This window comes from Thamnophis elegans, chromosome 9, assembly GCF_009769535.1.
Source record: "Thamnophis elegans isolate rThaEle1 chromosome 9, rThaEle1.pri, whole genome shotgun sequence".
NCBI classification, from domain to species: Eukaryota; Metazoa; Chordata; class Lepidosauria; order Squamata; family Colubridae; genus Thamnophis; species Thamnophis elegans.
The window spans coordinates 23,279,783-23,304,663 of NC_045549.1; the positions used below are offsets into that span (position 1 = coordinate 23,279,783).

At 35.1% G+C, this 24,881-nt stretch overlaps 1 protein-coding gene across 2 annotated transcripts in view; it reads left to right on the top strand.

Moving 5' to 3' along the window:
* Positions 1-24,881, top strand: part of GSTCD (glutathione S-transferase C-terminal domain containing) — a 41,443-nt gene that overhangs the window by 12,023 nt on the left and 4,539 nt on the right. For both annotated transcript variants that reach the window (XM_032224103.1, XM_032224104.1), the window contains exons 7-12: positions 10,172-10,287; positions 11,278-11,322; positions 14,263-14,391; positions 15,442-15,575; positions 17,734-17,764; positions 22,229-22,298. In XM_032224103.1, coding sequence (XP_032079994.1) covers positions 10,172-10,287; positions 11,278-11,322; positions 14,263-14,391; positions 15,442-15,575; positions 17,734-17,764; positions 22,229-22,298 — 525 coding nt within the window. The remainder of the gene's footprint in view (positions 1-10,171; positions 10,288-11,277; positions 11,323-14,262; positions 14,392-15,441; positions 15,576-17,733; positions 17,765-22,228; positions 22,299-24,881) is intronic.

The following is a 24,881-nucleotide window of genomic DNA, read 5'->3' on the forward strand; positions in this document are numbered from 1 at the left end:
CCTCTCCTGGTACAAGAGGAATGAGAAACTAAAAGTGGCTTATATTTCGTACAATTCTGTACAATTTTTTCGTATCTTTGGTTTACAGAAGAGCAGAATCAGGGAACAGCATCTGTAGTTATGCATTATGCATTTAGAAGGACATTTCCATGGTTCCACCTTATCACTTCTGAATAAGGATGCCCATAAATTTTGAATTTGTCATATTTCACTCAATAATTTAATTCTATACTTCTTAAAAAAATTCCAGACTCATGTTAGCATTCTTATATTTTCATCACCATCATGGATCAAATCTCCTAAAAGAGTAGAAGTTTTTGTTTGCTTGTTTGATTTTTTTTTTTTTTGCTGCATTTCAGCAAGTTTGATAGAATCAGATAAAATGTTCCTGGAGAGATTAGTTCTCTGTTATTTTAACTGGCAACCTGTAAAATGCAAAGTCACTTCCAAGTCTGTATTGCACAATTTTGTGGTAGCAAGATTTGAGTTTATTTCTGCTTAAGTTAGATGGTTAAGCCGGGAGGAACAGAGAGAGAGGAAATTCTGTGGCACCTGCAAACGTTTATTCATGTAAAGTTGGATATAACCCAATTGATTTAGCATAACATATCCTTATTGCCATTTTTAGTTGTGGTCTTATTATGAACTTCTAGGTGTCAGCCAAAGTAAAAAAAGGCAAGAATATTTCCTAAAAAAAACAGCCTGTCCCAAACCACAATATTTTCTATAAAAAAAAATCAAGTTTGTTTCCAACTGTTTCCAAGAATTGTGTGTATTAATATTCAGATGTTTAATGGACACATACAAGCCATTAAATGATGAGTTATTTATCCTTTATTATATATGTAAAAGTAAAGGAGTCCCTGCGGATTTTACTCTGGTAATCCACTACTGACTATGGGGTTGTGAATCTCTGGTTCAAGACCATTGAGCCAGAGCTCCACAATCATGTGGCCAGCATGATGTCACAAAACTCTGTTACCCTCCGACTGAAGTGGTATCTATTTATCTACTCACATTTGCATGCTTACCAACTGTAAGGTTGGCAGGAGCTGGGGTGAGAATGGGAGCTCACTCTATCACGTGGCACTCAGATCTCAAACCTGGGCTGGCAGCCTACAAGCCCAGCATCTTAATCACTGAGCCACCTACAAGCCCAGCATCTTAATCACTGAGCCACCACCCCACATAATCATACATAGGATTATTTTAAAAAATTGGCATTTTAATGATTTTAAGAAATAGTTCATAATTCTTAATAACAATCCTTGAGTGTTGTGTTTTGAACATCAATTATTAGCATCTCTGAGTAGAATAGCTATTGATGAGAACTCTAGGGCTTGAATTCCACCCAGACTGTGAAATTAGAGAGTTCTGATTTATTAAAGTCTGTTGCCCTAATTTATTTTCAAGTGTAACTGAGACAAGGTTTAAATAGAATCTTTGTATTTTGCGATTGGGACATTACATGATGTTCATGATTGTAATAAGATCATTGTTCTACAATCAGACCAAAGATTGTTTTACATAGTGACTAGTCTTACATAGTGACTAGTCACAATCTTAGGGATCTCATAATGCCACTATGTTGTCCTGTAATGGATTTTTCAAATTATATTATTCAATTATTATTTCAAATCATGTAGCTTCCCATTGCAAATTCATGACTGCATATCTAACAACAAACTGTACAAAACCATGTAACAATAAAAACAGCATACAGTACAAATGGTCTTTAACTATGGTCAGGATAAAAGAAACAAGAAATCAACATAACCACTGTGCAGGCTGTGTCATGTGATATACACTATGAGTAAACTATGTCACAATAGTTTAATATCTTAAAATAAGGACCCACATACTATTATGAAGATAACTAATCTCATTCAGGGATTATTCTTTTCCGTTTCCATTTAAAGGATTTGAAATTTAATACTAGTCTTTTGCTCAATCTCTCATCCAAGACTATTTCATGTGACAAAGTGAATACAAAGGACAATTGATTAGAGATAGCCATGCTATACATGAAAGAAGTCTCTCTTTTCTCTTTAATAATTCATTTCATTTGAGCTGTTTATTTCCTTTTAATTATTCTGGTCCATTATTTCTGTTATCATGTTGTCTAACAAAAATGTTCCTATTAGTGCCAGTTCTTCTGTATGGCCAACATTATAGTGCATCTGATGATAGGTTATGACTGCTCAAAAAATATGCAGTGGGATTCATTTAGGTGTCATTTTATGCAATTTTATTGAAAGAGAATTATTTGTAACACTCTGATATTCATTGCCAGGATTTTATAAAACTGGCTTACAAGGTCAAGACATGTTATGGTAACTCATGGTGATCCATAACCATACTTTTCTCTGGTCTATAAGAATAAAATTATTCAATCAGCCCCATTCTCACACAGTCCATTGAGAATCAAAATATTATCAAGCACTCTTCCTTATATTTGACAGCAGTGATATCCAAGTTCCCATATTTTCATAAATGATATTTTGTAAATTTATGACTGAATCTAAATTAAAACTCAGTCCATTGATGATGCCAGCTGGAAACTTTTCACAGACTTTATGTGAAACAAAAGATTTCCATTCACGATTCTCATAAACTAATTTTTTTATCTATTTCAATTTACCTTTTAGCAATTACTGTATTTTTGCTCCATAAGACACACTTCCCCTCCCAAAAAAAGTGTACGGTGCCAGTCTTGGTAAATAGCAGCTGGGCCACAGCGGCAGGGTCCTTTTACAATGCTAAACCCTGCCTCTTTGTCATCGCCTGCCTTTTCTGTCTCTTTTCCACAGTGCAGGAGTCTATAGGCAGAGCTGGCACATTGAAAGGACACATATCTGTGGTCCACTCAGGCTGATATTTTTTTTCTTATTCTCCTTCTCTAAACCTAGGTGCATTTTATGGTCAGCTGCATTTTATGGGGTGAAAAATACAGTACATTTTATGCTGTTATGGAGCATTATAGTCCACGGCTTTCTCCATTCCTTTCCACAGCACTTTTTAAAAAGGTTTGCAAAATGTCTAGCCAAGTTTCTCCAGCTTGGAGTTTATCAGACATGTATCTGTTTTCACAAAGGTTAGGTTTTGTTTTGTTTTTTTACTAGGGATTGCCTTTGCATAACCAGTAATGAGAGTTTGTGGATTAAGAACAGACCCTATGAATTTTTAAAGAGAAAAGTGGACTTGTGACTACTCATTAATTTTCTGCTGAAGTTGTTTCCAATTTAGGGCTAGGGTTAGGGTTAGGGCATCTTTTTGTTTGTCATGGCATGCCTAATCAGTTTTACCACAGCATATAATATCTTGGTTGAGTTAAACATTTGCAGAATCTTCTATTATCCAATTGTCCGCTACTCATACAATAGACCAGTGATGGCGAACCTTTTTTGCCTCGGGTGCCAAAAGCACACACGCACATGTGCTATTGCGCACGTTTGCGTACCCACCTCCATAATTTAATGCCCCCCTGTGCTGTGCCCCCTCTGCTCCCGAACTTCCGGTTTGCGGGTTGGGCGGTCAAAAATCAAAGCTGAAAATCAGCTGGCCAGCGCATGCATACGCGCTGGAGCTGGCAGGGCAATGCCTTGCGTGCCCTCAGAAATGGCTCCGCATGCCATAGGTTCCCCATCACGGCAATAGAGGATCTCTTTTCCTAGGTATGTCATTACATTACATCTATTGCTGCTCTTTGAGGTATTTTGTTACTTGACATCTTGAAAGCTGCTCTTTGGGCTTGGCCTAATCTTTTATTAAACATTATCAACTGGGCACAGGAGCTTGATATATGCTGAATTTATGTGGATTGTTGTTTTGTTATTATTGTTAAGATTCCCCACACATGCACTGGAGAAAGCAAATATCTGCGTCTACCCAAATGCAGTTCAGCTTTATAATTTTTATAATCAATGCAAGTACAGGATAATTATCAATATCTAGTTGAATCCTTGATATAACCCCAGTTATACAGCAGTTAACCAATATATTCATGTCTACCTCTCTTAAGGAGAAAGAAATCTCTTGGCATATTGTCTTCACACAATTTCCTGCTTTTTAAAAAAAGATTCATCAGCACAGCAGCAAAAGGTCACACAATAACATCATAGTTGGCAAGTTTGATTCTGTCTTTCATATTAGCTATTCAAGTATAAGCAGGATTAAATGCTATGGTGCTTTAAAATAGAATGATCTAGAAGCCTAAGTAGGTTGTTTTTGTTTGGTTTCCAAAACTGCCTTTAAGTTTACAAAATGGAAAAAAATAGCTTCAAGGAATGGATTTTTTTATTTAGAAATAGCATTAGGGAAAGCATTAAAATGTCTCTTGCATTGTGTTTCTGATATGAAATAGGACTACAGACCAAATCAGTGGGATTATCAGTATCTTGTCGAGTTTAGACTGTAAAAAGATTAAGAAATACCAAACTTAACTCTTTATTTTAGTATGTAAATTGAATATTAAACTAACTAGATATCCCAAACTTCCAAAATAGTTACTTTTTATTGTAGTCATGTCCTAATATCTGAAAGAACAGAATGTACTATTAATTTAAATACAGCCAGTTAACATTTAGCAATCCCGTTTAGATTAGTGCCCTGAAAAGTAGTTACAAAACAGACTGAACATATTTAAAAGGCTAACACAGGAAATAGATGAAGTAGATATAACACGCATATAATTAAAATAACATTTTGTGAATTTTTTATTGGTGTTTACAAACAATGAGTATCGTCTTATGTGTATTTGTGAGATATCTACTCAGAGTTTACAGTAATAAATTATTGGTTCTATTAGTATAAGTAAAAGAAAAGCATTTTAATATATACCTTATAGATCAGATTAGAAACAGAAAGGCCATATAGTTGTTCAGTGTTATAAGTTAAGTCTACTTAAGCCACAGGACTGTAGGTCATTCACAAGTATTTGTTACTGCTGAAGTCTAATACAGGTAGTAGACCTCTACTTACAACAATTCATTTAGTAACTATTCAAAGTTACAACAGCACTGAAAAACGGGACTTATGATTGTTTTTCACACTTGTGACCTTTGCAGTACCACTGTGGTTAACATAATCAAAATTCAGACACTTGACAACTGACTCGTATTTATGATGGTTGCCGTGTTCCATAAGTCATGTGATCACCTTTTGTGGCATTCTGACAATCAAAGTCAGTAGGGAAACCAGATCCACCTAACAACTCTGTTACTAATTCAACAACTGCAGTGATGCCCCTAATAATTGGGCAAGGAAGCTCATAACATGACGCAAAACTCACTCTCGCTTAGCAACATAAATTTGGGAGTTAATTGTTTTCATAAGTCAAGGAGTACCTGTAGAGCTATTGCTTTTAAAACGTAGGCCGTGCATACAATTGGAATCTACATTTTTGGCTAGTTCTTAGGAAACCAGTTAGTAATTGTAACTATACTATATTCATATCATAAATTACTACTGCATGTACGGAACATTCAGGAATAAGCAGGTTCTTGGCTGAGATTTCATAATTCAATTTAGAAACACCACCCTGGGTTTGAGAAGAGCTTTGTGTGTGTGTAACTTGCCTCAGATACTGTTTTGTGCTGCAGTATAATATCATTCCACTTTGTCATGTTTTCTGCAAATCCATCTGAATGTTAAAACATTTATAAAACAATCGAGATAAAATGTAGCTGTCATTTGGAAGTATAAGTAATATATGTATATTCTACATTCTTAGAATAAATATATATTCTATTTACAGTCTTATGAATAGTGAAAAGCAGAACTTTTTAACTATTACACTAGCCATTCAACATTTTAATTACTTTGTATGTCTTGATCATAGTATTGTTATGATCAAGAGAGAGAGAGAGAGCTCAAAATGCCATTAAAGGTCTCTGCTTTTGTGGTAATTTTTTTTTTCTCTGGCACTGAAAGTCTTGAAAGAAGCATCAATCAATCATTTTGATTTATGTTATCCTTGGTTTTATGTATATCTGTTAAAATCAGCTGTTTATATCTAGCCAAAGTTCATCCAGAAACAATCTTTCCTTATGACAGTTGGATTTGGGATGTTAGAGGTTGCTGGCACTGTAGGGATATTTTGTTACTAATTATGATAACAATATCATTTTATTTTTGGCTGTTGTCAGTGAAAACATTACTTGACTCTCAGTGACAGAATTTTAGAGATTGTATTCTTCACCATACTATTTTGTCTTACACTCTTAAGAGTATGGTGAGTTAAAATGGTACTCATTGTAAAATGACTCCCACAAGGTGAATTGTTCTTTCCCATAGAATTTGAAAATGCTTTTTAACTACCTAACAAAACATGATTAACCACAGTGGCTAGGAATTCCCTCAGTTTTCAAATGATCCGTTAGTGATTCTCTCTTCTATTTTTAATTTCAATTCTAAAGTGAGAGGGAAGATGAGTAACTGAAGGGATATCATTTGTGAAACTTTACAACTGTTTTATTATTTTCTATTATTTATAACTATAAATAATAACCTATGACATCTAAGATAGACTTATTGCCTAAAATATATATTCATTTACTGTATAATAAGTATAGCAAATCAGAAAAAGGAAATGTTTTATTGTTTGATCTTGGTTATAATGGACAGACCTTCCGCATAGCCCTCAAAACCTGGCTGTCCCGACAGGCCTGGGACTAAAGATCTCAACCCACCCGAATTGTATGAATGTTGTGTTTTTTAACGATGTACTGTCTCATGTGTTTAATTTGTATGTCCTCCCTTCCTTTTGAACTGTAAGCCGCCCTGAGTCCCCCCAGGGAAAAGGGCGGCATATAAATAAAACTACCTAAATCTAAACCTAAACCTTAGGAATATGAAGAATTGTTAGTAAGAAATACAAAAAAGGAAAACAAAAGTATTTTAAAAACTCTTTTAACATCAGATCTGCAAATATTTTTAAATAGAAAGCATTAGAAGGAAAGTTCATTTCTTTTTGGACTTTTAAATTAAAAGCATTTGATTGAATGATTCAAATTAGCATTATTATTTTGTTGCTATGTATTGCTTTTATCAGATGTTATAGAAATGTCTCTTGAGAATTAAATAAAATTATGTACCAAAGGGGAGAAAATTGATTAAACTGTCCCTTCAATGAAGTTCTCACTGATTGCTATTTTCATAAAGTTTGTTTTGATTTTATTTCAATTATTGTATTTTTCAGAGTATAAGACGCACCTTTTTCACTCAAAAAAGAGGCTCTAAGTCTGGTCTTATACACTGAATATAGCATTTTTTGCCTCCCGCAACCCCGCCCCTTCACCAAAATGGCCGTGCAGAGCTTGTAGGAGGCTTTCAGGGAGCTCCTGGGAGCTGGGGAGGGCAGAAATGAGCAAAAAACAGGCAGGTTTTGCTCAATTTTGCCCCCCCACAGCGCCCAGGAGTACTCTATAAGCCTCCTAAAGGCTATCTGCCCTTTTTTTTTTGACAAAAAACGAGCCCGTTTTCTGCTTGCTTTTGCCCCCTCCTACCTCCGAGGAGCACTCTACAAGCCTCCTAAGTCATGCCCTTTACAGAAAAAAAGGGCCTGTTTTCACGAAAAACGGGCTGTTTTGGGGAGGTTTGCAGAGTGCAAAAACTTTTTTTTTAAATTTGCCTCTTCAAAACCTTGTGCATCTTATACTTTGGTGCATCTTATTCTCTGAAAAATATGATAGTTTCCCAGATTAAAAATAAAGCTTATGAAAGAGAACCTAGTCAGGACATTATTTTATTTTATTTGTTAGAGTTATACTCTTCTCTTTCTTAATGTTTCATGGCATTTTAATAGCCATTTGGCCTTTCCAGGAAATAATTGAAAAAGCTGTATAAGAAAAGGCATTTTTCTCTTGCTTGAAATCTTTTAAGACCTTATCTTAATAGAAAACAATTTGGCTAGAAGAGCTAAAGCAAACAATAAGAGTTAAGAAAAACAGACTCACTGTAATGCCATTCTATCCTGAATTACATTTTAAATCAACTTTTCCAGCATTGATTGTCTGTCATGGTCCCTCTTCCATATCTTAGGAGGTGTGGTACCAATTTAAGGGTTATTCCCCAAATTGTTAAAGACAGTAACAACATATAGTTAATTCAGATGTATTGGCTGTTGTTCTTGCAGGACAACTTAAAGCAGAAGGAATTACAGAAGTAAAATGTTTTATCTTAGGGCACAAATTATTTTTTTAATATGCAAGTCTGGATTTTATTCTTATAATTTAAATTACAGTTCCTGTTTATTGTCATTGCCTAAATTGCTGTGTGTTTGTGAAGGAAAATTCTGCTTTTCACAAAAAATCTAGACATTAAATACAGGTTGTGTTTTGCAATAAGTTATAGCCATTTGCAGAACACTGCCAAGCATAGTAAAAGGATAGAGTTTCATAAAGCCAACAGGAGAGAAAAGAAAACCTATTGAGGCTGCTCTGGAAGGGTTTTTTTTAAATCTACTGTTGCTGTTGCCATCATTTTTTATCTGGCTCTGATATTTTATCAGATTTGTATTTATAGGGATTTAAAATCTGTTTTATAATATTCATATTGTTTCTGCTGCCTCAATACATTTTGCATTTTTAAAATAAATAGTTTTGAATTATATTCTATAATATGCTTATTGCTACAATGACAGTGCTAGGGACATGAAATAGATATATTTGGAACCCAAATATACCCATTCCATCTTTTCTGAGGATCTTTTTGTAAGCCATTATTGTTCAGTAGTGTTGGAAGCTTCCTGTATGAAACATAAGCTTCAGTGGAGTGATTACAGGTAGTCCTCGACTTAACAACAGTTAATTTACGGCTGCTCAAAATTACAATGGCACTGAAAAAGTGACTTAGGACCAGTGGTGGGTTTCTATTGGTTCGGACTGGTTCGGCTGAACCGGTAGTGGTTTGGCGGCCTGGGTCGCTGGAACCTGGATAGCGACCCAGGCCTGCTATTCCCCCCAGCCGGTTCTCCTATGGTGGCGCCATCTTGATTTTGCTTCTGCGCAAAATTTTTGCGCACACCGAACCGGCAGTAATGCTGGGAGCAATCCACCTCTGCTTAGGACCATTCTTCACACTTATGACCGTTGCAGTATCCCCTGGGTCATGTGATCAAAATTCAGACCCTTGGCAACTGACTCACATTTATGATGTTTGCAGTGTCCCAGGGTCACGTGATCCCCTTTTGTGACCCTCTGACAAGCAAAGTCAATGGGGCAAGCCAGATACACTTAACAACCATCTTACTTGCTTAACAGCTGCAGTGATTCATTTAACAACTGTGGCAAGAAAGGTTGTTAAACGGGGCAAAACTCACTTAACAAATGTTTCACTTAGCAATATAAATTTTGGGCTCAATTGTGGTCGTCACTCGAGGACTACCTTTATAATTAAGTGCAAACTATATGCTTCATGCCAACCTTGATACAGCCAAAACTTGGCTTCTTTGATGAAAAAGAACTTACGCGGAGTGGGAGCTCTGCTGGAGATAAATAGTTTCTAGTTTTCTTGTTAATTGTGGGTTTCTTGAATAAAAGAAATCGAAGTGAACTGGAACTTAATTTTGAGGAACAAACATTTCTTTTTAAAAATAAAATAGAAAATATAGTAATCTGCCATGTAGCGCTTTTTGTGACTTCTGAATATTGCACAAGGAACCAACAATAGTAGATTTAATTTAATCCTTAGTAAACTGAAAGCACATAAATAGACTTATTTGTGTGCAGATTGTTCTCGTATCAGTTTACATTGTCAGAAGAAACCAGAGTAACAGAGAGAAGGAAGTTCTGTCAATTGCTAATCGGGATCACACTTATATATTTGTGTGGGGATTGTACAGAAAATAATAAGGATGTAGGCCAAACTGGGAGTCAGTAGATATCTTGGAACAATGCAGTGGCAAACTACTTTCATTTTGGCACAGAAAATTACACTGATGTGTCAGAGAAATCAACAGAATTTAAGCTTACTTGGAAAGCTGACTTATGGTGCAAGCCGTTTTCAGCAAGTTTATTCTTTTCTCCTTTTTTTCACCAGATGAAATCCGAACTACTCCTACTAAACTTTAAAAATAAATCGATTGCAAATCAGAATAAGTAGTTAAGTGATTCTAAAAAGAAACCTTTTTTTTTTTTTGCTCAGTCTTTATATTTCTTTTTCTCATTCTTAGGAAAGATGTCTGCTGATCGTGCTTTAAGGAAACAGCAGCAGCTGAACAATCTAATCGCTTTAGTGACAAATCTGGCTAAACCTGGAGATGTAATTGTGGATTTTTGCAGTGGTGGGGTAAGGTAGTAACATGCAATCTCAATTACTTTTCACATATACATGTATACATACAAGTATACCACCAACCTACAAGACACAGGCGAACTAATTAGTGATTCATTGGCTTTTATGTCTCTATTGATATTTTGTTGCAATATATTGCATATAAGGATATGCAAAATGTTCCATACCTTTAGCACAGAATTCAATATTCCATGCCCAAGCTGAAACATACATCTCTCGATCCATACATTGAGCAAAAGACTGTATTTTTTTCAGAGACAGAGGTTGTTCTGAGGTTCAGAGCAGAAGTAATATGGAAATACACAGTAAAAAATAATTGCCAGAAGGAACAAATGCACAGGCCAGTATATTGGCACTGAAGGTGTCTGGGGAAAGGAAGAGACTCTTAAGAAAGTTGAAGGCCAGAGTAAGATGATTGGCTGTGTGTGTATGTGTGTGTGTGTGTGTGTGTGTGTTCCAGCATAACTCTGGAACACCTGGAGCAATTTCAACCAAACTTGGTACACAGGTGACTTACTCTCTGAAAAAAAAAATACTGTGGGGGTAAGACACCCCTAATACCCCTTCGTGTGTGTGTGTGTGTGTGTGTTTGTGTGTGTGTGTCAGGGTGTCTGTTCCAGCATAACTCTGGAATGCCTGGGCCGCTGACATGAAAAGGAATGAATTATATATATAGTGTCAAATCTCCTGTATTAGACAGGAAATACAGGATTGGGATAAATAAATACCCGGGCAACGTCAAGTTATCAACTAGTATCCTATAACATCACTTTGGGATCCCTCCAGATTTTGTTTCCATAAATAACCAAAACATTCCAGATTATTTTTTTTTATAATGAACCATGGCTAATCCAAAATTCTTCTGGAATTTCTGTAGTGTTAATTTCAGAATAAAGTGTATTTTCCATTTCAAGCACACGCACAATTGTAAAATAGTGGCTGTGTAGAATTGAGATTTACTTCTTCATTTCTTCTCTTGAACAGGGCCATGTTGGAATTGTTCTTGCTTATATATTACCACTGTGTCAGGTAAAGTATCAATAAAATAAATATTGTTAATTCAAAACTTCAAATATGCAATTTCCATTTAAAGTAATCCCTAAAGGTAGTGAGTGAAAAATACAAAATCAGTATATCCAGGCCAAAAGCAAAGGTAACATTTAAGTTAACCTAAATATGACATATTTTATCCATAAATGATCAGCGGATTATGGGAAGATAGCAATTTAATAATTAATTAATTAGAAATATTAGAACAAGCTCAGAAAATTCTCTAATAAAACTTTGGAGATCAGTCCTCTCACAACCTGGAGCAACTGTCTATGTAAATACAATATGTCCAACAAAATACTGTTTCCCTGCTGCATTTGTTAAGGAACTATCAAGGAGAAAATCACACAATTCCAACAATGCTGTTACTGTAAAAAGGAAGCAAATCTCACACTTACCAGTACTGATGATGTTACCTAGTTGGGTAGTGAAACATCTGCAGGCAAGCAACCGAGCAAGCAACTGAGCTCAGAGAACACCAAGGATTCTGTATTTTGGTTATAATTTTAATGAACTGTTTATTGTCTTGTCTTTTGAAGACATTCTACCCATTTTTTCCCCAAGATGGTTCTTCATATACTTTAGTACAGATATCAAGTCTCCTTGTAGTCTTCTCTTTTTTTTCTTTTTTTTGAGTGGGGCAGGCTAAAAATATCCATTGCCTTCAGTCCTTACTTATAAAAGTCTATGGACATTCTCTTTTTTTTTAATTTTTTATTTTATTTTATCAATTACATATATACATTCACAATTATATGATCTCATAACTGTTATTAATAATATGTATTTATAACAATTTTTCCCTAGAGTTGACAATATACTTGAAGATTGCTTTCTTAACATCCCATAGATCCATCTTATCTTACAACGGTCCTACTTCTTCTTCCCTCCCTCCCTCTTTCCTTCCCTCGTTTCTTCTCTCCTACTCCCCTTCCTTCCCTCCTTCCTTCCCTCCCTCCTTCCCCTTCCCTCCTTCTCTCCTTCCCTCCTTCCTTCCCTCCTTCCTTCCTTCCATCCTTTCTTTTCTCCTTCTCTCCTTCCTTTCCCCCTTCCTTCCCTCCTTCCTTCCCCCTTCCTTCTCTCCTACATTCCCTCCTTCCTTCCCTCCTTTCTTCTCTCCTTCTCTCCTTCCTTCCCTCCTTCCTTCCCTCCTTTCTTCTCTCCTTCTCTCCTTCCTTCCCTCCTTCCTTCCCTCCCTCCTTCCTACCCCCTTTCTTTTCTTTCTTCTCTCCTTCCTTCCTCCTCTCCTTTCCCTTCTCTCCTTCCCCTTCCTCCCCTTTACCCTTCCCCTCTTCTTCCCATTCCTCCCCTCTTTCCTACTCTTACATTCCCTCCCATTCTTCCTCTGCCTTTCCCTTTCTCCTATTCCTCTCCTTTCTCCTCTCCTTCCTATCTTTCCTTCTACTCCTCCCTCCATCCATCTATGGAGATTCTCAATCATCCAAAGGTCATGGTTGTCCCAAAGGTGCTTTTCCAGAAGGCAACTGGATTTTCTTGGTTTTTTTCCTTGAAAACATTTCACTTTTCATCCAAGAAGCTTCTTCAGTTCTGGATGAGGTGAAGTGTTTTCAAGGAAAAAACCCAAGAAAGTCCAATTGCCTTTTGGGAAAGCACCTTTGGGACATTAGTTGTACATTTTTCCTTTTGTGCCCTTTAACATCTTGACTTTGGAAGTGGTCCATTGTGTTAGTGTCCTTCCTTTGTGTTGTGCTTTATTAAACTTAAGTTGGATCTTTCTCTGATACATTCTCTTTTGCTATTAGTACAACTTCTACAGTTATTGTAAAATATCATATAATTGTGTATCCTACATGATACTTGTAAAACTTTTAAATAAATTTATATAAATCTTAATAAAATGTTGAAGTAATTGCCTGAATATAGCTCATAGCTTAGTCCATTCTAAAACTTTACATAATCTCAAACCTGTTGGCAAACTGGAAATCTTAATTTCAGTTTAATTTTTTGAAGTATTATTGTAATGGAAAACATGTAATAGTTTTGTAACAGTATTTAAAAAAACCTCAGTTTTTTAAAAATATAAATCTCTGTTCTTATTCAATATTCTTAAATATAGAAGAAATCTGAGAAATAGTGTGGTTTAGTTACTAGCTCACAGAACTGTGCTGCTTCTCTGTGAATGATATGTCTCTGTCTTAAGCCTCGGAAAAATTTTCCCTTGGAAATCTCTGTTGTTCATTCTGAAGCCTACAAGCGAACCTGAAAAAAACAGCTTCTTTCCAAATGCTTGAAAATGAACCAAAGAGGCCGGCTCACAAATTATTTTGGAACTGCAGTTGCAAAATTCTGCAAAACGTGAAAATGATCTTAACTGGGCCCATCTGGTACAAATGTGGTCATGGGTGCTTGATTTGAAAGACAGCGCATATAATAACTAGCAAACATCTATTCTTTGTTTTTATAAGCTAACCGGATAAAACATTTGTAGGTTTGGCACTTATATTGTGTTTATTACAATGGTCTTGGACGGCACTGGAGAATAATAACTGCACACAAGAATAAATAGTAAGTTCTGAGAACTGCAGCTAAAATATTCCTTAACCCTTTGATCTTAGGAAACACACTATCCTTTTTGGAGAGGCCACCCTCATGCTTATATTGCTATATGTGTTAGATTAGAAAATCCATTCTTTAGAATTAGTATAATTTTAAACTATGAAAACAGTGAGATTTTAGTTAAATGATGTATCTGATTTTTGTGACATGCCCAGAACAATGCTTTTTTTTTTTTAAACTATTTCAGGTCAAGCTTAATTGCATTTCACTTATGTTTATATTGGAAACATTTCTGTTCAAGGAAACTGTGCAAGCGCTTCAGTCTTTTGATTGTAAATATATATGTGTGTTGTTTTTTAATCCAGAAATTGACCAAAATGATTTTTTTCTTTTTTAATGTAGATAATTTTGGTGGAAAATAAAGAACAGTCACTTATGAGTGCCGAAAAAAGAAGTGATGAATTAGGATTACAAAATATTTGGTTCATCCAAGCAAATATGGACAATTTTAAAGGAAGTTTTAATATTGGGGTAAGCTACTTTAGAATTATAACTATGACCTTGTTTGCCCTTGAAAACTAAAGATACTCTCTTAAAACAAAGTTTATTTAGAAAAAAATATAAAAGTTTACAAATTTCTAAAATACTTGGGAGTTTAAATTTTGTTAAACCTGGAATAATGACAATTGAGAAATTTCAAACTTTTAGATTCAAAATTCAGAAAGGAACTGCTATTAAATTATTGATTCTCCAACATTATGCTCATTGTACAAACCTATGTCTCTTATTTAGGTAGCTAAAGAGCTTTTAAACTATTGAAGTAGATTAAAAGTTTAAAACCATGCTAAGTGATTCAGTCTACAATGTTGCATTGCTTAGCAAAAGCGATTCTGATCCCAATAATGTTGTTCTGGTACTCAAGGACTACCATAAGGAAATTCTTTTCTTACAAATTAGTTGAAACATAATTTGTAAACTGCAAACGTGTACTATACGCTTCAGGAATGGGGGAGGACGTTCAAACTATCTTATGTTACCAACCAAATCTAGGCATTTTTTAAAGACTGTGTCACTACCAGGTTTGAGGAAATAGGTTTATTTTGTTAAATTTGTGGAATGTTGGTCAATGGCTGGAATATAGACTACTCCATGTTGGCTTAATTTGAGTTCATGTTGACATTCATTCTCATGTTAACTTCTATATAACTTAACCTAACCCTAACCCTAACTCTACTTTTAAGTATGAATAATAAAAGCACAATTAATGAGAGCTGATGTTCCAGTAAATAACTTGGCTGCTGAGAAAATGACATGGGAATGATTGATTCCTTAAGGAGTAATATTCATTATATGCTTTCATTCATGGAAACATTTATCACTGACACTGAGACTTTTCCCTATCTGATTCATGCACCCATCAAATATGCTCACTGCACCCTCTAATTTTGTAGAATATGAATAGGAAGCCTTTATTGCTCATGGAAGTTTGCTAGTAGAGCATTATATTCCACTCATATTTGAGTTATTGATTGAGATGGGTGGCCATAGAAATTGAACAATAAATAGTGTTTTTTTTTTCAGGTGGCACTGCATGCTTGTGGAGTGGCAACAGACATGGTCATTGAACACTGTATCAAAGTTCGTGCAGCATTTGTTATCTCTCCTTGCTGTTATGGTTTCATACAGAATACATCCAAGTTTGCATTTCCACAAAGGTCAGTCGCCTTTCCAATTTGTTAAAATGTATACCATTTTATCAAACATCCGAAACTGCATTTTGGGTACACTGGTAAAAGCTTTCTCACATAATAGAGAAAACAGCAACTCCAAGCATTATGTTTAACAACTAGTATTTTAAAATGTTTAAAGTTGCTTATAAATTGTATCAAATATTTCAGCTTGTGTTACTTAAGAAAATACAAGTTACTAGTGCTGTGTGTTATGTAGAAAAGAAATACATACCGTAGTCCCAAATCACAGAATCCCAAAACATACAGTTGGAAAGAGTCATTTTGTTTATAAAATCCATGTGCTCAATGGTGAAATCTTGATTAAAGCATCCTGATAAATGTCTATCTGCCTTCCAATTGAAGAGATCCAGTGTACCTCATTGGTCTTATTTTTGAGAAATCTTTTTCTAACTTTCAGTTAGATTTTACCTTCCTGTACCTTATATCTGTTCATCTGGGTCCTGCAATTAGAACCAACAGATCCTTGCCTCTCTTTGTGATGTATTTTCATGTTTACGAAGAATAGAGGCTATCCTTACACTGTCTTCTCAAAGCTAAACAGGCCTAATTTAAAATCTCAGAGGAGGCTTAGGGCAATGTTGGCGAACCTTTTTGGCACAAGCGCAAAAATGGGAGTCTGCGAACACCAGAAACTGGAAGAGCAGCCACTCAATTTGCATGTGCACTGGCCACCTGGTCTTCTGATTTCTGCTGCGCATGTGTGTGTGAAGACCAGGTGGTCAGTGCGCATGCACACACCAGAAACCAGAAGCTCATCTTCCCGGCATGCACATGGACACCGGGTGGCTGCTCCTTCGGTTTCTGGCACTCCCACACATGTGAAGACCAGCTGGCTGGCATGCTGGAACCCAAAAGAGTAACAGGAGATGGCTCGCATGCCCAGAGAGATGGCTCTGCGTGCCAATTCCGGCATGCGTGCCATAGGTTCGCCATCACAGGCTTAGGGGATCCTCTGATCATTCCTTCTCAGAACCCATTCCTTCATAAAGTGTGATGCCTAGAACTAGGTACAATATTTAAAGTGTGGTTGGACCAGTGTATAGTATGGCAGAGTATTCTTTCCTGCTATTTGGAAATTCATCTGTTGAGGCAGCCTAAAATTACGTTGCCCTTTTTCTTTTAGTCATGTCACCTCATTTATACTTCAGGGTCACTTTCTTCCATGTTCCTCCTCCTATTATTTCCTGAAAAATGTTCCCTATTGGTTGGTATGAACTTAGGAAGGGTTTCCTCCCTTTGAAGAAAAAAATCTATTAGTAAGATAAGTTAAGAGTCTTCTGGAATGACCATAGTCTTCCAACAGATGTCTGGAAGGTTGAAATCCTATTATTACTCTCTGAAAGATTTGAGATTTATTTTAGAAGAAGTTGTTCACATTTTCTCTTTGAATTGGTAGACATTTGGAGACACCAAGAACAATAATGTCAATAGACATATACCGCTTCATGGTGCTTTGCAGAACCCTCTAACCCTTATTTTAATCAATATGGTCTCTATAGCATTGCCATGTTGATTCACTTGGACAGAGGAGTGAATACTTCATTACTTCTGTTCCTTCTACAGCACATAAATATTTAACCGAGCTATAAATATTCACATTTTAACCCATCCCACCCCAGGATTCAGTTTTAAAGCTCCTTTAATCAAATAAAAATTCAAAGTACTTTTTTACCACTTCTTGAGAGTTGTTAGACCTTGTGCCAGCAGTCCATTATTTAGATAATTCAGATTGTGATCCCCTAAACCATTTTTTTTCCTGTCAACACCATTTGCATAGCCATTTCACCATTTCACTTGTGGTTTTCTAATTTTCCTCTCCAGACTCTTCTGTTGCAATCTTTGGGGAAATGTAATTTTTGCAGATGTTATCATGTCTGTGAGCTATGGAAAGATAAAGCAATAAGTGCAACTATTCTAAAGTATTCTTGTTTTTTCAGGAACATTTCCAATGTAAGTTTTTAAGAGTGCAACATAGTTAAAAACAAACTGATCCATTTTTAGAGGATAGTGTACTAAATAAAACATGTTTTGGGTGCTTTTCTCTTATATTATGTGCAACAACATAATCACTTGATTAAAAGTTTGTTTAGCATTTAAAATAAGATCTTCTTTTCTGTTGTAGCCATCAGTTCAAGAAAGTTCTGTCATACAAGGTAAGGAAAAGATAAGGGCTTGGGTTTAGAATTTCATTGTGCGTATCTTTTTTATTTAGTTTAGTTTTATTGTAAAAAAAAATCTCCCATTAAAAATATATCAAAATAGAAAACTTTAAAATATACATTTCTTGTTCTCCTTTTACTAATGGGATAAACATTTAGTAAATATAAATTTATTTTTAATTTATTTTCTTGTTTTTCAAATCCAAGAATCTCTAAGGCAGATCATAAAATAAGAGTTTAGAAAAGCTATTAATGATTTAAAACATGGGCCAAAAAACCCCTTAGTTTTGGTATTAAAAAAACTATATTCATCCATCAATTGTACGTATAAAGAATAGCTGTCAAATAGGAAATTTCTTCTTAATGTCTTCTATGGTATCTTAAATATGTCTGGAGTCAGTTTGAGCCCATCCAATAGTTATTAGGCCAGATACAGATCTGTGCATCTTTGAAACAATTTCCTGTTTTAACAACCATTTTGCTTCCATATGGTTTTGTTCTTTCCCTCCTGATCTTCTCTCCTGCTGAAATTGGACAGTGATTGTTTCTTAATAAGTATTTCTCAATTAGATGCTACGGTATTTGGAGTTGTACAGAGGTGGTATTCAGCCGGTTCACTTGAACCGGTAGTGGAAATCGTGGGTGGGTCCGGCCACCCGCTCTGGCTCTATGTCGTCCTATTTAGGGACGTTTTTTTCACTGGGCGCATGCGCAAATAGCACACGCACATTTGCGAACCGGTAGGGAAGGTAAGTGAAAACCACCCCTGGTGTTGTACGTCAGATGCTTATTTAAAGAGCTGCATATAACACATTAATGATCTCGCTTTTAAAGCTGTGAGATATTTGTATCAAATAACCATCCCACAAATCCGAAGGGCATTAACTTTAGCACGCTGCAACATACTTCCCATAGCAGTGTTGGAGAACTGATATAAAAAAATACCATATGATCTGAGACTGCACTCCTGTGGACAATGGGCATTGAAAAAAGCTCACATCCTGCTATACTGCATCTTCTGTAAGGACTCATGGATTCAATTCATTACACCTTGCCTAATAAAATATCTGAGAAATATTAATCTTTTTTATGTGCAACTGTTATCAGATTAGTATGAAATAGTTTCTTTGAAAGTGGCCAAATTCTGCTATGCTGTATGTAAAATTAGATAGACTTGAACTGCCCACCATAATCTATCACCAATCGTCATATATTATTCTTATATTTTTATTTTTTACTATTCTTATTGTTTTAATGCTTTCATTTGTTAGTCTCTGACCATAATAAAAAATGAAATTGAACCATATTAATGGATAGTTTTAAAGTTTCTAATAAATGAATATATATATATATATATATAGATATAAATATAGATATAGATATAGATAAATTTCACAACTAAGGAAGTGGGACGAAGAACAGAGAATTAATCTTTTCACATAATTTATTAATTTATTCTGAACATTTATTTAGATGAAACCACTTAAAAGGCATTTCATTTACAAAAGTTATTTTCTAGATACATTCACTGCAATGGGCATGTCCATAACCTTAACATGTCCTGAAATAAAAATAAAAAAAGATGTAGACTTACATTCTACATTTCTTTTTGTGTTTTGACAACATTTTACTTCACACATGTTTGGACTGGAAGTATTATTTAAGTAAAAATAAATAAAACATTACTAATGTAAATTATTTTAAACTTTTTTCTATCATGAGTACGGTATATTTTTCCACTTTTAAAATTTCTAAAAATTCCTCTTTCATTGAATTCATTGAATATTGCAATGATAAGAAAATAGCAAATTCAGAAGTTAAGAAAATGTGTCATAGTGACACATTGCAGGTTTTAAGAAACAGATTGTTTTCATAAATGTACAACAGTTTTTTTTTTAAAAAGGACATTTGTGCCAGGAAGACATTCCAAAATCAGTCCAATTTATTTGTAGCATTTTATGTGAATCTACACCAGATGGTGTCTCAATTCCAAGTTTATATCTTACAACTTGGTAGTATCAGCCCTAATGAGAACCCTTCCAGTTTGGATTGATATGCTTTTAATTATTCCTATGAAGCCAACTTGGTGTCTAGACATTGTCACACACGCCATAGTTTATCCCAACCTGTTTTTTTTTTAATTTATCAAATGAAACTAAAAGCATTTATATCCTTTTTTTTGTTCAAAATGGTATTAACAACAACCCAGAGTAAATTGAGGTCACTGAGAGTATGTGAATTTTCTTATAGAAAATTCCTTGTATCCTTATATTGTTTAAATTTTAAATGCACATATATGTAACATAGAACTATTTAGAAAAGAGGAGCAAGGGAAACATGATGGAATGATTAACTTTTTATTAAACTGCCATTTTTTTCACTTACAGGCCTTTCAGATAAAGTGGTCTCCCTATTTGCATTGATGAGTCAAATATTGACTCATCTTAAGATATATACTTGGGAATAGAGGCATTCAATCAGTTTTTTTTTCACTTAGAGCATGAGCTATGTGATATCATGACTGTATGCAGAGGATACCAGAGAAATTAGGAAAATGTGCTGTACAACTTAATAAAATGATTTTGTTCCATTAAGGGAATAAATATCCAGATGATAAAACTTTTTTTTTTGAATAGAAAGTCTTGGTTTAAATAACCAGTTTCCTCACTTAAGCTAATGTTTCCTAAGAGGAAGCACTTTACACACCTAAATCCATTAACGTATCTAGGGTGGCTTCATTCCAATTATGGCAGTTTTCTAAATATTACATTTATCTTCTGTTTCCCAGACATTTAGAATTGAAAATAGTTAGTTAGTGTTATTTCTGCCAATGGTAGGGAAATCAAATTCTATTTCTATTTAATTCTATTTTAAATTACACTGTTAAATAAACATACAAACAAAAACACTGTGATCAGGGTATGTGTACATTGTGTGTGTGTCATTTCATACAGGGAACTAGCAATATAAACATTTCACCTAGATTAATAAAACGCAATAAAATATAAATGTTCAAATACCAATGTCTAGGCCAGTGTTGGTGAGCCTTTCGGCACCGAGTAGCGTGCGTGCAAAGGAGCGCCGAAAACCAGAAGAGCAGTGCGCGCACTGGGAAGCTGAGCTTACAGTTTCCAGTGTGCTCATGTACTCTGGTCAGCTGGTCTTTTGGTTTCTGGCATCCATGCGTGCGTGAAGACCAACCCGGGAGATCCACGGGCGACAGCTGGTGTGCCCTGAGAGATGGCTCTGTGTGCCACTTCTGGCACACGTGTCATAAGTTCCCCATCACAGGACTAAGCCAACTAGTCATTGAAGCACAGCATCATTTACATTTAAAAAAAATCAGATACTGGACCAGTATATGCCCCCTGCTTACAGCCAATCATGATGTGACCTACAGTTTGACATGGGACCGTGCAGTCACTCTGAGGGGAGAATGCTATGCCCCATTTATACAGAGAATCTTGGCAGACACCATGTGAGGTGCTAATTCTATTCAGAATTGTCCATTGCTGATGTGGTAGCCTGGCATCTTTTTTGTAGGAGCATTGATATGTCTTCCTATGTCTATATTTACAATACATTTCCCTCTTAATTTACTGATTTCAAATTTTATCTATGTTGATCTCAGAGCTAATAATTCATACCTAAATCAATGTAGCGTCAAACAGTGTAGTTTTAAAAACAAAAAATAAACAGTTGTTCTATAAACTAAAGCATACATTGAAAAAAATAAAAATAATACAAATACTGTCATGGCATTAACCTTTACCATTTCATTTAACAGGGAGTAGACCTTATATATACCCACTTCTAAGGTCTTCTCTGCAGGAAGCATGTTATGCACAATGTATTCAGTCAATTACAGCACGTGGCTGGCATTGATGAATCCCAGTTCCAGACTCTAGGGAGAAAGTTAATCTCTATTGGTAGAGATTAATAGCCAAACAAATCAAATCTTCAAAAGCTCATAGTACAGCATTATGAATTCATCTGGGAGTTTTGTACTGAATCTCAAAGTAGTATGCCTATCTAAGAGTCAAGAATAATGAAGGTGAAGGCACAAAATAATAATACAAAAGGCATTACAAGTGGGCTAAAGTCATTTACTGTTTTAACAGTAAAAGCAAAGATAAAAAAATACAGTCCGGATATGTTTCCTGAAGCAAGCCTTCCATTTTCCAAAGAATATTTACCAGTGGAGAAATCCTGCTGTTTTCATTTGCAGTTATAGTAGCTGTATCCAGTTTTGACTGAGTGAGAGAAACATTGGGTTAATTTTCCCTTGCCTTCTTTCATTGACTTTCAGTGTAACCCAAAACCTTCTGATAATAATTTTAAATAGAACTACAGATAAACCTTCATTTTTGGATACTCCTTTTAAAATAATTATTTTTGTAGAGTAAAAAGAAATCCCTGTGACCTTTTGTGTGTGTGTGCGTGTGTGTTTTATTCTAGGAGCACATGATTCTTTGCAGATTTGCTGATCAGACAGCTGTCCAGTTGCCCCCTGAACGCAGGCAAATAGGTATGCTTTTCTGCAGAACAGCTGTTGTGGAGATTATGTGCACTGTATTTGGTGATGTGATTAGCTTGCTATTAATGGGTGGTTGTGACATATTTATTAAAAAGAAGTTATAATAGTGTATGTGCTATTCCAATCTCTTATCAACCATGCCTCCTCTCTCCTTCTCTCTGCAAAATCTATTTCCTGATTCTTCTGATAGATGTACAATAAGTGCTATCTGTGAAATTGATTTTCTGGTAATAATATCACACTCAACCACAGACTGTTCCTTGTGCTAAACATTTATAACATTGAACAATTTAATTATGTATAATATATAGATAGATATCCAAAGTGGTCAATGACTCATAAAAAGCAAACAATAATGTGCTTTTAGTATGGATAGTATAGAAATCATACTATCTAAATCAATAAATCAGACATAGCACTATAAAGTTTTTAAAAAATAAAATGAGGCATTATTTACAATTACAAAAGACTGGTAGGCCAACCAACACAAATTATTAGGTTCACTGTAAGGCAGAACGGAACAGAAAATATTGATTTTACTGGTAAGATCCAGGCAATTTTCAAATAGTTGATGGCATAGCTTGACCAGGCTCTAGGTTCATCCTTAGTTTATGTCTTTAAGACATATGACAGGCATAGCTAGTTAGGAATCTTTATGGCATACCAGTAACTCACTATGGACTGATTGCTGTCTGTTAGCATGAAGATACAGCTCCCTATTTATCCCCACTCTAATTTTAGTTACTTCTTTCTCCTATCTCTTATGCTTTCTGTAACAAACTCTTTGCTTTATGCCTATTAGTCTTGGAGCTTGGTGATTGTTTGATTATATCAAAGCTAATTGTTTTGCCTTGAAAAACTGACTGTTGACTAAATTCTAATGCTAATTTTGACTATTTTTAAAACTTTAAATGAAGTTCTATAGTTTTATTCTAGCTTATATTATTTTTAATTATTATTAAATATCTAAGGAAGCCATGTGATCCAAAAGTGAACCATAAATATTTGACATAAAATATTTGCAATGAGTAACAGAAAAAATTATCTGATTGTTAAGATAAAGCAATGCCTTGATGGTGCATAATTAATCAGGAGAAAAAATGAGGATGGATATTAATGAAAGGAATAGAATAAAAGAGTTGGAAGGGACCTTGGAGGTCTTCTAGTCCAACCCCATGATCAGGCAGGAAACCTTATACCACTTCAGACAAATGGTTGTCCAGTCTCTTCTTAGAAACTTCCAGTGTTAGAACATTCACACCTTCTGGAAGCAAGTTGTTCCACTGATTAATTGTTCTAACAATTAAGTGTTTAGTTACAGGTTGTATAACAGAGGTGTTAACAACAGTACAAGTATTTGCTTTGACACCTGCATAAAATATTTAGTCTCTGTGGTTCAGAGTACATAAGGAAATTCCAAGATATTTTAACCTTTTGTATCTCTCAGTAAATCTGACAGATTTTAAAGTTAGCCCAATTATGCTGTTATCAACACAGCTGTGCCTTTGAAAGGTGTCATTCACCAATTGGGAGTGAGCACCTTTTCCAATACTTTGGTGATATAGAAAGGAAATGTGTCACATAAGGATGGGTGGAATGGCTGTGTCTTTGTGCGCTTTTAAATGTTGATTCAGCATTTCAGCAGTCCCTTCACAGATAAAATAAGGAAAGGATATATTTCTGAAAACTCCTTCTTTCCCTCCCTCTAACTTTTGTGCTCTTATACTTGTCTTGTTAGTTCTGATGTGATACTTGACATTAGGCTCCATTAAAAGTATTTTCTATTTCAGTCGTCTTTCTTCACCTTTTAAACTTGCAAATGGGTGTGTAGTTTTATTTTCAGATGACTGGGGGTGGGGTGGGGGGAAGGTCAGATCGGATTAGCACGAAACATATGTTCCCTAAAAACAGGTACTGAAATACACTTGGCCACAGTTAAGCTTAATCTTAACTAGTCCTCCCTGAAAGTAATGTTTTTTGAACTGGTGGGACTCAGTTTAAAATATTTACCAAGGAATGCTTAAATTTGTGCTGTCTACTCCCTCCCTTTAAGACTTTTGTTATGTTTCCAACCCAAATTACTCTTTCAAACCATACATTTTTTAAAAAAAATCTCATCTGTTACTTCTACTTTCTCAATTTCTTGACAAAATGAAAATAATTTCCATACCATTCTGTCTCTGGATATGACTATCACAGGGATTTACCTCTGTATACAATATAAAGCATGGTAGTTACCAGATGTATAAAATTAGTCAATGTGTAAAACTTTATTTAGACCAAAGATAGATTACAAAGTAGCATTCAAAGGTATTAGTATTTTGTCAATTATTATAATATTATTGTTATATACCTCCAGAAACCCAAAATACATTCCAATTTCCTTCCAACTATAACCCTATAGGACAGGTGACGATGAGAGATTTCTGGCCCATGTTAACCAGTAAGCTACTATGATTGTGGGAGATCTGGAATTTGGGTCTCTCCAAGTCTAAGTGTAACATCTTTACTGGCTTTCAGAATTTTAAAAGAATAGTAGATACAACGCCATTTGGATTGCTTTAACTACTGCAA